This window comes from Meleagris gallopavo, chromosome 11 (assembly GCF_000146605.3).
Source record: "Meleagris gallopavo isolate NT-WF06-2002-E0010 breed Aviagen turkey brand Nicholas breeding stock chromosome 11, Turkey_5.1, whole genome shotgun sequence".
Taxonomy (NCBI): domain Eukaryota; kingdom Metazoa; phylum Chordata; class Aves; order Galliformes; family Phasianidae; genus Meleagris; species Meleagris gallopavo.
The window spans coordinates 10,730,515-10,744,981 of NC_015021.2; the positions used below are offsets into that span (position 1 = coordinate 10,730,515).

The 14,467-nt window shown below is 38.0% G+C and overlaps 1 protein-coding gene across 2 annotated transcripts in view; it reads left to right on the plus strand.

Moving 5' to 3' along the window:
- Window positions 1-14,467, plus strand: part of ARMC8 (armadillo repeat containing 8) — a 54,470-nt gene that overhangs the window by 29,194 nt on the left and 10,809 nt on the right. The window contains exons 6-12 of one of the 2 annotated variants that reach the window (XM_010716563.3): window positions 1,690-1,749; window positions 2,920-3,000; window positions 4,983-5,058; window positions 5,149-5,239; window positions 9,211-9,271; window positions 10,305-10,505; window positions 12,962-13,057. In XM_010716563.3, coding sequence (XP_010714865.1) covers window positions 1,690-1,749; window positions 2,920-3,000; window positions 4,983-5,058; window positions 5,149-5,239; window positions 9,211-9,271; window positions 10,305-10,505; window positions 12,962-13,057 — 666 coding nt within the window. The remainder of the gene's footprint in view (window positions 1-1,689; window positions 1,750-2,919; window positions 3,001-4,982; window positions 5,059-5,148; window positions 5,240-9,210; window positions 9,272-10,304; window positions 10,506-12,961; window positions 13,058-14,467) is intronic. The other variant, XM_010716564.3, reaches the window with a different exon arrangement.

Here is a 14,467-nt window from a genome sequence, read left to right on the forward strand (position 1 = left end):
TTTTCTTATTAAAAAGCATTAAATACTTCTGAAAGTCTCAGTATTCTGAACATTTTAAAACGAAGTCTTCCTCTCCTACCCTAAATAAAACATGACTGAGAGCCTTATATTAGTTTTTTTCCTGGATAAATAAGTTAGTATAAGGTTTATAATTCAGGTTAGCCTTAGCATATTAGTTTGAGTATCAATGTTTATAGTTTTTTCCTTGTATTAACAGGTACACACAAAATGATGACATATTTAAACAATGTAATTAAATGATGATGTATCACAGCTCCTGTCCTCCTTGTTTCTACATACTCTTCTGTGCTTAAATATTGTGCTCTGTTCTCTCTTCCTGTTCAGAGAGTTGCATTTGGTTGAGCTGTTCAGTTTCCTTCTTTCTTACCTGCTCAAATTTCACTGGAAAAGCTCAGACCTGTTCTCCTTAGCTAAGAAATCCTTGATTCAGACAACAGCAATATGCTAGGAACCTGCTTCAAGTTCCTGCTTGTATTGCTTTTCACTGCATTTTTGGAGTTAAAATTGAGCAGTGGAATATGTTGACTCTGGAGAAGAGCCATCCTAAGCCAAGGACAGTGTTGGTTTACAGGGGGAAATGATGCAGTTTTCAGCATACATAGCTACAACTCTATCAACATATAATCAAAACCAAGTAAACTGAAATTGGATTGTGTTCAAAGCATGCTAAAATGCAAGTCAAAACTTACTTTTAAAGGTCCTCTCTATCACAGTTGATTTGTTTCCAGAGAAAGTGACACGAGTAGGTAAGCTTTACTATTTTAATAGTCAAATTAGAAAGATACGGTATGCATTTGGAAACAAGCAGTTGTATAAATAGTTCGAAAAAATAGTGTTGGAAAATTATTTTTGAATGTGGTGGTATCTCTGTACAAGTAATACATTCACCACTGGTTGAAAATTAAACTCTCGTTCCCGGAGAGATCCAGGATAAAACCTGTAATCGGGGCAGTTTCCTCCTAAGCCCGTTCTGAGAATGTTTCCTTATGCGATCCTAGGCCTGTGCTGGATCCCTGAACCAAGATACATTTGCATTTCTATATCTGCTTCTAAAATTTTGTTATGGAATGAATTGTTAGACTGTTCTATCCTACTGCTTTCTTGAAAATCAGAATTTTGATAGAAAATAATGCATGAGAAGTTATTTGTCTCTGAAATATTGCATTTCTCAATCGCATTTCGGGAAAAAAGATTGTAGAATAGAATGGCTTGAGTTGCAAGGGACCTTAAAGATCATCTAGTCCCAACTCTGCTGAAAGGGGGTTTCAGGTCCCTGAAGTAGAACTGGTTCCTGGAACTCTGATAGGATACCCAGAGAAAAACAAAGCCAAAAGGCCCTGCTATTAAGCTGTTGTCTGAGATGCTTGGAATTAGAAAGAACAGTATGCTGCAGTCTGAAGATTTCACCTGTGTATTTGAAGCTGTCTCTTTTCAGTTATAACTCAGCATCTGTGTGCACTGGATGAGCAGAATTGATGTATGCAAACACAATGTGTACATCCAATCTGTACGTCAACTTCTGCAGCTATTAATACAGAGTTTGACATCTGCATCTCATTGAAAAAATCACTAATGCCCGTGAATTACTAGAACAATCTAGGTCAATATGATTTTTTTAACTTCTAAGTTAATTCATATTTTTCACATATTTCAATATCTGTTCTTCAGCTTCAACACTGGCATAGCTGCGGCTTTAAATCATTGCCTCAGCCACTTCTGTGTGCCAATGTAAGTTGTTTTCCTCCTTCAACCATGCTATTTTGATTGTATTTTTTTTTTATAGAAAGCTCTTGGTGGCAGTAGCAGCTGAAGCATCTCTTAAAGCACCAGATATGTTGCATCTAAAAGTAATTCTCATGCTGTTTTTCTCAGAGTAAGGGATGTTCCAAAAATGTTCTTTTGAATATAAAAAGAATCTGATTTCAGCTGAATCTCAAATGTGGAAAGGAAGTGTCATTTATGCTTACTGGGGTATGTAGATATGCCCATAAACTCAGCTGGGTTTGAACAAAAAATTGAGTGAAGATGCTTTCTTCATTTGCAGAGTAGTCAAGAAAATGTATCAAGGTGTGATTAATGGTGTGACATTCCAAAAGGTGAATTTCAGTTGTGCCCGTGTTTAATGCAGAGGTGGCCAGAGTCATGACTCTACTTCTACAGAGGTGTTTGCAAGTCTCCCAGGAGCCTGCTGGGAGTTGCAGGCCTCTTGGGCATTTCTTGGTTTGTTTGACCTCATTGAGTCTAGTCATGCTACAGAATTTCTGATCCCTTTCTGCTGCTGAATTCAGTATTTGTGTTTAATTCCAAATGCTTTTTAAATTGAAAGGAAAATATTGATCTATTGGCCATTGTTGACTTGGGTCTTGAAGTCAGGAAATGGGTGATGGCAGTCTAAATTTATGGCTGAGTATGTTTGAAACTAAAATAATCTGTGGAGGAAATTGTGAATCTGTTCCCAAAGCACTCTCACATTTTGTCTGGAAACAGTTTTAGACTTAATTCTGTTTCTTCTGAGGTTAGAGTTGTTGAAAATGTTTAATGTTACCCTTTAGAAAGACACCAGTGACTGGGGATCTTTTATGTGATTTGTGAAGAAAATCAGGAGCTTTCTATTCTTTCCAATATGAAAAATAGAAACATAAGCAGTCTATCCATGTTTCTTCATTTATGGGAAATAATTTTATTTCCTGTTGAAGTTACTGATTATCAGAGAAGGACAAATGCTGTAAAGTAAGAATCGGACTTCTTTCTTGAAAAAATAAGTCGATATGCCAACTGATTACAAAATACATGCTAGGAAATCTACCTTTGAATACTAAAATAATAATAATTGAAGTAATAGTAATCTTTCACGTGTTCCTTAAATAAATAAATTGCATTTTATATTTTCCTTTGTAGGGTCCAGACCACCAGACAATCTTGTTTAACCATGGAGCAGTTCAGAATATCGCACATCTGTTAGTTTCCACCTCCTACAAAGTAAGACATTAAAATTACTCAGTGTTTTATTTAAGCTTATGAAAGGGATCCCAATGATGATGAGAGCTATGTGTGCATATATGAACTAGAACTCTTACTATGTGTAATGTCTATTTCTAGAATAACAGTTGTTTTTACCTGTCATGTGAGTTTTTATCAAAATGAGACCTATTATTTTGGAATGCTCTGTAAACCTAGGACATCATTACTTAAGGCAGATCTAGGATCAATTGATCTGAAGGACAGTCACTTGGCAAGCATAAGAAAAAGAAACCAAAATAAGACTGGTCTAATTTGCTGAATATTAAAGGAGAAAAAACAATTAAGCAGAAGAAAAGCAAAGATGAGCTGTTCTAAAGAGAAGATACACTCCTTAAAATATGAGCTTGGAATCAGTGGAAGTCACCAGCTACCAGTGTTTTGTGCTCACTGAGTCTAACAAGTCTTGTCTCCATCCTTTTTTATGCTTTCAAGAGTCCATCCTGGACTATGTGAAAATGTCACTGCTGTTTCATTTCATCCTGTTGTTCAATCCTGTTTGAAGTACGGTGTTTTCAGTATTTTGTTACTGGGACTGACAGATGTGCTTTCTGTCTTTCTGTATTAAGTTTTCACCACGATCAGGCAACTTTTGCTTGTTTGTTTTTTTTTTTTTTTCATCAACTGAAGTTTTTCAGACTGTGTTGTAAGGTGAATTTTCCAAGTTGTGCAACAGTTTGAACTATTCCTATTTTTTTGAAATGAAGAAATAGGAGCTAGGTAAGATTTTTCAGTTGCTTTTTCAGTGTAACTGATGTTTTTCAGGAATTCAAGCCATTTCATTCTCATACTTATCTCCATAGTTTTTTTATATTTATCCAAGCCTTGGCTGTAATGAGATACAATATGAATGCACAGAATTTTGGTAGTCTTTGCTGTTGTTGTCTACCTTCAGACTTCCGTGTTTCTAGGACTTATTGAGGAAGATGGACTGAACCTAAACCTAACTTGTAACAGTCACAAATGCTTTCTTTAGCGACAGGGATTTTTATCTTGGTTTTTTGTTTTATTGTCACACTGAGGAAGTTGTAACAAAAGCATAGAAACACATTGGCAAAATTTACATACATAGAACTGTGGAGAGTGAAGTCAAAAGACTGTGTGAACAAATCAGATTTTTTATCTGGGACAGTGATGATGATTTTCCTTGCCTCAGAAAAGAGGTTATAAGGAAGTCATAGGCTAGCTTAACTAGGCAACTGTGAAGGTTTGATGAAACAAAATTTAGTTTCAGATTTCAGGTTACCCAAGGAGGTTGTAGAGTCACCTTCCCTGGAAATAGTCAGAAGCCATCTGGACATTGTACTGGACAGCCAGCTGCCCTAGTTGGTAGATGAAGTTGAACCAGATGATATCCAGAAGTCTCTTCCAACCTAAACAGTTCTCTGATCCAGCATAGAGAGCTGTGAATCATAAGTGCACAGATGATAATTGAAGTTATGTAATAGCAGTAAAACTTGCAATATATTTTTGTTTTAAGATTAGTTTAAAATCGATTCAACAGGATGATCTCTTCAGAAATTTTATTAAATTCACCTTTAAAAATGACTGATATAGTGGCATGTGTTTCTAATTCCCTTGGGTACTTAGGAATCCTGAAAAAAGTAAGTACTGGATTTATGATACATCTGGTTTTTTTGTTGTTGTTTGCACATTTGTGAGGAACCACAAATTAAACTAGTGTTTCTGAATGTCTGCTTCCCACATGCCAGTCCTTGCTTGTGTCTCTGAAAATAGTTCACTATGTGCAATCTGGAATGGTAATTCAAGCAGGGAGATCATAGGAGTTAAACTGAATTAGATGTTTTATCTGCTTTTTACCTATCTAAATTTCTTACTGATTATACAGAATTATTTCTGCTACCTTGTACATCAGTACAGTCCAGCTTACTTTTAAGTTAGCAGTCATGTTTATGCTTCATTTATTGTTTTTTTTTACACAGGTTCGAATGCAAGCCTTGAAATGCTTCTCTGTTCTAGCCTTTGAAAACCCACAGGTATCAATGACACTAGTAAATGGTAAGTATTGTGCAACTGTTGCTTGTTTGACACATACTTTATTGACTGATTGAATTAATATTACTTTGAGTTCTCTTTCATTGCTTACAGTGTCGGTTGATGGAGAACTGTTACCACAAATCTTTGTGAAGATGTTACAAAGGGACAAACCTATTGAAATGCAGCTCACATCAGCCAAATGGTAATTTTCATCAGGAATTGGAATGCAATAGTGTGCAGTTTAGTATTTCTTAACTTTTGGGGTTTTTCCTCGCTGCAAGTAAGGGAACTAAAACTTTAGGTGGGAATAATCATAGATGTTATTTGCACTACCTAGATACTTGAAATATTGTTATCACCTAATAATCTTTACAGTGTAGCTTTTGTTTTTCTTGAGGCTAAGCAGGAAAAAAACCCTCTATTTTCTTCAGTTGAACTGCAGTTTTCACAAATAGCTTGAATTTGACAATAAGTTTTACATTACATAGGTTATGGTCAATAGCATGTCCTTACAAAGTATAATACTGACATGTAATCGTGTACTACAAGATAATGTCCTTGTTACACCACTGTCCAGAGAGTTCTTTTTGGAGACTATGGCTGTGGTATATTGAGAGCAGTATGCCCTCCCCTAAAATAAGAAGAGAGCAAAACTTGGTGCTCTCTTAAGTGATTTAATGAAATATAGATGATTTTTTAAACTTTGTATGTTCATACAGCAGAATTAGTTATTAATTTATTTTATAGTTCATATCAAACGTTCCCTTTTGACATGGGCAGATTTCTGTATGTTTGTGTATGTAGTGTCTTTGTACCTTGTGACAAAATGTGACCAAGTTCTGTAACATTGACACTAGGGTTTCTCATTCCGTAAGCTGGGAACTCTGCTTAATACCCTTTTCCTTCTATTGTGTTGATGAGATGGAGTAAATAACTTCAGGCGGCTAAAGAGATTTATCACTATGAACTACTGAAATCAAACATGATTTGAGTTTGGTCATTGATGATTTGATTTGATTTAATTTAATTCCTTCCATTTACAGCTATTCTAGATTTTGGTGGCTTATATTTGGCCTACAGCAATGAGTTCTCTGATTCTATTCACCAAAATAATTTCACTGACGCTTGTCAGTGCAAAGGCTTGAGTTTCTGGCAGAGGAATAAGGAGGAGGAGTAGGTAGGATGGTCTCTTCTGTCATTTTGCCAAGTTGTGGCAACTTAACCCACTAATGAAAGCAATTATAAATAAGTGTAGGTCTGGGGAGGATTGTTTCAGGAAGGTAATCTCACTCTGTGGTGGGAGGTTGGACTGGGAGTCTCCCACATTCCCATGTAACAAATCTGGTTTTCTTCAAGTACTGAAGGAAGGCAAGGTAAATTAACTGCCTTGTAGAAGTCTGTTGTGATTGATTTGTGTTTCTTTGGCAATTCAGAGAAAACAGAGAATTAGGGTTAAAAAAATTAAGTATGAGAACTGAATTTATTTTTTTTTTTAACTGATCTCAAAATATAAGAGCATTGATTAGTTATGAAGGCACATTGCAGTTAAAAATCTATTCTGTCTTTGGACAGTCTTCCTTGTTCTAGGATAAACACTTTCAGATGTGTTGGTGTTCTCTATTAATCTGCTTTGGTTTGGAAGGATTTGGCTGGAGAATCTCTCATTTTTGGCTCAAATGGACTTTTGAAAGCAAAGAAGAAGAAGAGTGCAATGAGAAGCAAAAAAAAACTATAAGAAAGAGGGAAACAAAACAGTGTCTTGTGCTTCAAGAGTGGGCTTCTAATTAGTCTGTGGGCAGCCTTCTTTCCTGGGGCATTCAAGGCCTCAGTTTGGTGACAGTGTAGAGGCTTAAAAAATCTACTGGCTTTTCTTCTCTAAATCCATTCCCTGTTTGTATCCCTTAAAGTAAGTCTATATCTCACTTCATTTCTTCTAAGGTGGAGTAGTAGGTGGAATTGTAACAGGTCCTCTGTTCTTCTGGTTCTAAATTAAGACTTCACTTTTGATGTGCCAGCTTTTGTTAATTAATGTGGGATTCCTCTCTGGTTTATTGGTAGAGTCCTTAGAATGCAGAAGTAGTTTATTTTTGTGAATTTCTGAAGCCTTTTGCTAAATTAGTTTTAATCTGTACTGGTATACAGGGGTATCTTAGGAAGCTTCCTTTGCTTCTCAATTATTGAAGTAGACCTGGAGTGATTTGCACCTGTAAGCAGAACAGAAACCTTTTCTACTGAAATTAGCTGCTGCCATCTAAGCCAAGCCTATTTTATCTGTAGTACTTTAACTTACGTTGTGTTCGAAGTTGAACCAGTTTGTCCTGCAAACAGTACGTTAACAGGAACTAATGGCAGCTGCAAGACTAGTGTTCTTCTCCTGATTGTTCAGATATGAATATTAGTATTTCCAGCTGTAAGATACAAAGATTGGACAGAAAAGTTTATAAAATAATCTCTGTGCTGTCAAGTCATATATTTTTAAACTTTGAGACATAATGGCTAGAATCTCGTAATTCATGCATTTTTATTCATGGCCATCATTGGGAAGCACTTGGAACGGGTTCAGTGATGTTATTAAAGATGTGGGAACTCTGGGTACTTCTCAGAATCGTAGGAATGCAGTGTAACGTGTTGTTATTAAGGTTGGCGTATTATTACTGGGCAATTATGATTGACCCTATACTCAGTTTCAACCAGCCCAACAGAGAATTGAAATGTTGGTTTTAAATCACCCTCACCGAATTGAATATTTTTCTTTTTAACCTCCCAGTTGCAACGTGCTAAAAGCCAGTTACAGTGGCTTAGTTTGAAAGCTAAAACGAGATACTTGACTACTGCTGCACTGAGGCACTGAGTCTCCTAACCTATCGCCAAGCTTGAATGTTCCAGCAGGCGACACCAAGCTGGCAGGAAGCATCGATCTGCATGGGGGTAGGGAGGCCCCACAGAGTGATCTGGACAGGCTGGATATCTGGGCTGAGGCCAGTGGGATGAAGTTCTGCAGGACCAACTGCTGGGTCCTGCACTTTGGCCACAACAACCCCAGGCAGTGCTATGGGCATGGGGCTGAGTGGCTGGAAGACTGTGTAAAGGAAGAGGACCTGGGGGTGTTGGTTGATGCTTGGCTGAACATGAGCAGCAGTGTGTTCAGATGGCCAAAAAGGCCAATGGCACCCTGATTTGTATCAGAAATGGTGCAGCCAGCAGGAGCAGGGAGGTGATCATCCCCCTGTACTCAGCACCGGTAAGGCCGCAGCTCGAGTGCAGTGTTCAGATTTGGACCCCTCATTACAGTAAGGCATTGAGGCCCTGGAGCGTGTTTACAGAAGGGCAATGAAGCTGGGTCTGGAGCACAATACTTCTGAGGAGCATCTGAGGGAATGGGGATGAATTGATCTGGAGGAGCCTTAGGGGTGACCTTGTGGCTCTGCAACTACTGGAAGGGATGTTGTGAGGAGGTGGGGGTGGCCTCTTCTCTCATGTGTCTTCTCACTAGTGATAGAACTAGAGAAAATGGCCTCAAGTCGTACCAGGGGAGGTTCAGGTTGGATGTTAGGAAATACTGCTTCCCTGAGAGAGTGATTGGGCACTGGAATGGGCTGCCCAGGGAGGAGTCACCGACCCTGGAGGCATTCAAGAAACGCTTGAATGTTGTACTGAGGGATGTGGTTTAGTGGGAAATACTGGTGACAGGTGGACGGTTGGGCTGGGTGATCTTGGAGGTCTCTTCCAACCTTGGTGATTCTACGACTTAAGCTGTCAGGCTGTCAGCCTTGTCTTGACCTTCTCCTTATTGTTTCAAGTCCTTGCCTGTGCTGTGGGCAGTATAGGACAGATCTGCGCGTATTGCTGTTTTATCTTAATGAAGGTAGTTAACTTTGTTTTGTTAGTGTAAGAGATTTGTGCATCAGTCAATCCACTTGATTAGTCCTTTTTTTGACCTGTGTGGTGTGTGTATTGGTCAGCACTCCAGCAAGGTGTTCTGTGCTATAAATCTCCTTGTAAGTGAGCATGCTGTAGTTTGTTCATGTGCTCAACTCCATTAAACTCAAAGGTGTGGAAATCGACAGTACAACAAAGGGGAGTGCATTTCATTAGTGCATCTGGTTATTCTGCAGCATTTTAAGTGCTAACATCCAATGATAAGTGAATTTATGTTTTATTATGTTGTTACAGCCTTACTTCCATGTGCAGAGCTGGAGCAATACGGACAGATGACTCTTGCATCGTTCTTAAGGTGAGCTAGTTAGACAATTCTCTTTAAACAGCATTTTTACGAGGATCTATTCCTGTTTTTATTTGTCTAGTATAAAAAGTAACACAAAATCTGTTAAATAGATGATCTCAAAGCACCGTGTTCTAATGATATTAATTAAAAAAACAAACAAAAAATTGTTCCCTAACTGCCTTTAAACATTTATAGCAATATGGCTCTTTTAAGAATTTTTAAATAAAGAATCATACAAAATGTCCATATCCAGTAATAAATATTCCAAAGTTTGATACACAGCAGTGTGAGGTTTGTAATGATATAAGTAACATGGAAACAACGTTTCTACCTTGATCTCTGCGTGTGAAAAAGGCACTGTTTTGTATTTCAGTAGCAAGTTTCAGGAGGCTGTAGTCAAAATGCTTGCGCAGTGTATAAAAGGAGCCCATCAAAATCAGACCATTTCTCAAATTTCACAATAGTTTTGTAAGTTTGTCTGAAGATCAGTGCTTCATAATTTGGTTAGGGTAGAGGGAGCTGTCAGCAGTGTGTCAGGAACTGTCCCTAAGCCCAGTGTTCTGGTAATTCTGGGAAAAGGGCAGTTTCCTTATATGATGCTGCACTAAGAAAACATATTTCAGTGTTCATTGCAGTACAGTACACATTTACACTTTTTGTTAGTGGGAATTTCGTATCTACCATTCAAGGTAATTACAGATGAAAGCCCACATGTTGGCAGAGTCATATTTCCATCACTCCCATCTTTTTAAGCAGATATCCAAAATGGGATTCATTCCAGTATCATCAGTGTCAATAGCAACATCTGATCTAAACTTACGACTCTTTTTCACTGCATGAGAACTTGGTTGAAAGGAGCCTAACGTATACTCAGTAATGCCTGAACAATTTCTCTATAGTCTTTAAAATTCTTTTTGTCTGAAAATTCTATTTGTCTAAATAACATTACTGAAAATTGCTCTAGAATAGCTGTTTGAGTTTCTTTATGAATGTAGCTGTTCCAAACAGTGTATTTTATTTTTATTCTTTTTAAACTCATCAGACTCTGCCATGTTTGGTTCGAATGTGTAGCAAGGAGAGACTGCTGGAGGAGCGAGTAGAAGGAGCAGAAACTCTGGCCTATTTGATTGAAACAGATGTGGAGCTCCAGAGAATTGCCAGCATTACTGACCACCTCATTGTCATGCTTGCCGATTACTTCAAGTATCCCAGCTCAGTGAGTGCAATCACTGATATCAAAAGGGTATGTTCCCCTTCTGAATATTTGAAAAACAGTAACAAATGGGCTCAAGATGTTTCTTTATTCTATTTAACTCAGTCTTATGTCTGAGTTTGTCAATGGAAAGGTTGCCAGAAGTCCGCCCATGACCCTAATGTATGTAGTCCACAAGTCTTTGCTCATCAGCTGCTTTTTCTGGAGCATGTGATATCCAAACAAAGAACTTTGTGTATATTTGGGCTCTGCATCTTGTAAGAAGGATGCTGCTGTTCTGTGTGGAAAACAGGAAGGTGGTTTCTGGATAGTTTAACACAGCTTCTTCATAGGAGTTTAGTGACTTTTTCCAAGTATAGCAATGAAGTACCAGACTAGGGCATCTGTCATGTTGCTCACGTGCTGAGTTTACAAGGCTTATCTTCAGGAACCACTGCATTTCATCTTCATAAGAGATAATAGTCCATGTGATGTGGATGGTTTGAATTCATAGGTCAAGTTGTGGAAAATGTCAAGTTCAGAGATAGTTCTCTTCTGTTAAGCAGAAAAACCTGGAGTCTTGTATATCACTTCACATTATCTCCAGGTGTTATCTGCTCTTGGAAGAGGCTGGATAAACAGTGATCCAGTATACCTTGGAGGCTTATTTTCATAGGTATTTTAGGAGCTGTTCTGTTCCCAGCTTTGTATACACTTACCAAAGCACTAGTAGATCAGTCAATCTTGGAAGCAGAATTGTTCTTGACGTTCCCTGTAGGGAAGTATCATTTGTCAACTCCCTTTTTCTCTCATTCAGTCTTTAGAAAGTACCCCCAAAGAACTGGATTACAGAGCCTTTGTTTTTCTTTGAAACTATCCCAAGAGGTAGACACACCTCTCAAGGTTTTCACTAGATTGAATTGATTCTGAATGTACAGCTGCTTTGAAGTAGATGTAAAAATGCAAATTAAACATTAAAAAAAACTGTTGGTTGCACTTTAGATTTAAATAAGGAGAAGGAAGATTAGCATTTGATTGGGGAGCAATGAGCATTGGCAGTAGTATCAAAAACATGGCAAAGGTTCTGAACATGAGTTGAGTGATTACAGATATTATGACAGTGCTTGAAATGTTCAGAAAGTCTGTAAAAATAGTCATCTGGAAGGGCAGGGTGCTTATTTGGAGGAGAAGGAAAAAATGCTTTGAATTACACCCCAAAAGGTAAAACTAGATAAGTGTGGACTTTTCAGAACAGATTACTTATCATTGTTAAAATATTTAAAATAAACGTAATACATTGTGCTCTGATGATGTATTTGTACCAGGGGAAACTATTCATATGGCTTAATTTTTGACAGTTCTCTTATACCAATAACTTGTTGCTTAATACTGACATTTTTCTGGCATTCTGAGTAGACTTAAAATTTTGCTTTGTTATGGGGAACCCCTTGGTACAGAGTTTGGAAGGGTGTCAATCATAGAGCAACTCTGCTTGGAAAGGACATGAAGGGTTTGTTTTGTTGGCTATTGAAAACTGCTAACAGTGGTGATTAAACAACTCAGTGCAAGCAGATCCAAAGTTCCCCAGGTGCATATATATTTTTTTTCACATCCAGTTAGAACCTCACATGTTTCAATCTGATTATTGTCTCTCCTCTTTCTGTGCACCTCTATAAATAGTCCAGCTTCATGTTCTTTGTATTCTTCTTGAGGTGAAGGCTGTTCTTATGTCTTTGCTCAGCCTTCTCTTCTCCTGGCTGACAACCAGGGTGTTCTCCATCTTCTCATCCAGGTCTGCTCTCCCAAAGTCAAGACTTTGTATGTACTCTTCATCTTGCCTTGCTCACACCTTGCAGGAGCTTGGATGCCACTATTATCCCTACAGCTAGTGTTGCCACTTGATTATCATACCCCAGCACAGTTTTTCCTGATTTGTGAGTCGTGTCCCATGGTGCATCATCCTGATTCACCTGTCTAAAATCTGTGTTGTTACCTTCCCAAAATATCTAGACAGTTAGCACTTTGATGTGTTGCCTTTACAACAGGAACTGGAAGTTAACGCTCTCCTTAAGCTCTAGGTCCTGTGGTTTAGGGGTAGGCTTCAGTTCTGTTGATAAATCTTTTGATTCTGTCCTAGTTTTTTCCACTTCTCCTAGCTTGTTCCTATAAGTTTCTGTTGAGTAAATAAGACTACTTTTTTGCTTTAATGTGATCTGGATGGAGCAGTAACATCTGAGAAGTGTTTTGGCATCAAATTGTTGTAAGCAGATATTATTTAAGTTGACTTATCTGTAGCTCAGCAGTGACATTTACCATACCCTCAAATTACTGTGTACAGATGATGAGTGTGGACATCAGCTGATGAAACAGCAGGCCGTTTGTATTTCTGGCTGCTCTGTGTATTGTAGACAAAACCCCAGGAAGCAGCTATTAGTTTATAGCAAATAAGGAAATACCAGCTGTAATTTTTAGTGTCTATGTTTGATATCTGTACTTTATTTAAATAGCTTGACCATGATTTGAAGCATGCCCACGAGCTGCGCCAGGCTGCTTTCAAGCTGTACGCTTCCCTTGGAGCAAACGATGAAGATATTCGAAAAAAGGTGAGCAAAACTGTTAGCAATGAGGCAGAGCTATAGCAGAAGGGCAGTGCAAGAGCTTGGATTTATGTTTTGCTCCTTCCACCTCTTTTTTTTTGTTTTGGTATAAGTTGAGGTGTGAAGGCTTGCTTTCTGTTATGTTAACACAGTCTTCTACAGTGTGCTTTCTTTGAGTGGAATTTGAAGAAAATTTGTCTTTCAGTAAAAGAATAGAAGAGTAAAGTTAGTTTGTGTGAATTTTTCATGGTGATGAACTAGATTTTCAGAATAAAGTCTTTCAACGTGCTGTGGTCCTTGCTACTCAAAATTGAATGGAATAGCACAGTAGAAATGGACCTATAAAGATTATCAATCCAACTGTTATCAATGCAGGGACATTGTTGTGGCATGTGGGTCTTTAAACATTTCTGAAACTTGTGTTTTGAGGGACAGAATTTGCCTCTGTTATAAAATAAATGTTTATACAGAAACAAACCTTGGACAATCTAATCATATTGTGGAACCAAGTCACAATTGATTCCATGATTCCAAAGTGACCAAGGGTTTGTGCTATGGGAGTGTTCGGTGTGAAGGAGAACAAATTCTACTCAAACAACAAAGAAAACATTGGCATTTAGGAGTAGTCATGTAGTTAAGAGTTTGAAATTTAGTGTGGAGTTGCCATGTCAAACTGAAATATCAGGCACAAGAGGCAGGAGAGTTTTGAGCTTATTTACTTACTAAAGGGGATAAATGGAAGAAAGGTATGGGCAGGTAGGAGGTGCGAAATCATTCAGTGAAAAGATAACAAGCAGGAGGATTTTTTCAGTGGGGAACCATTCAGAATCTCCAGATTTCACAGAATCATAGAATCATTTGAGTTGGAAGGGATCCCTAGAGGCCATCTAGCCCAACTCCCCTGCAACAGACAGGGACACCTACAGTTCCATCAGGTGCTCAGAGCCCCATCCAGCCTGACCTTGGGTGTTTCCAAGGATTGTAAAAAACTTCTTCCTTGTATCCAATCTAAATCTCCCCTCTCTTAATTTGAAACCATGTCCCCTTGTCCTACAACAGCAAACCCTACTGGAGATTCAATTCAAACCCATACATTTCTCTTTTTGTGCAGGATTAATTTCTTTAGTTAATAGCAAGGATCCCTTCTCTTACATTTCAAAGAATTGTCTTTTGTAAGTGATGGGATTGAACAGGGAAAAATTGATTTATTATATAAAGGCCATCTTTCACCATGGTATGAACTCCCTTTTATCCTAGTTTTAAATGCTTGTGCGGGCCATGTCTAAATATGGAAGATGAGCAGCTGTATCTTTTCCATATGGCTTTACAACATGTCTCTGATCTATAGTTTGTATATATTTTGTGCACTCATACATGCTGTCTTTCATTTTAGTATAACATTGAGTAATACATTCT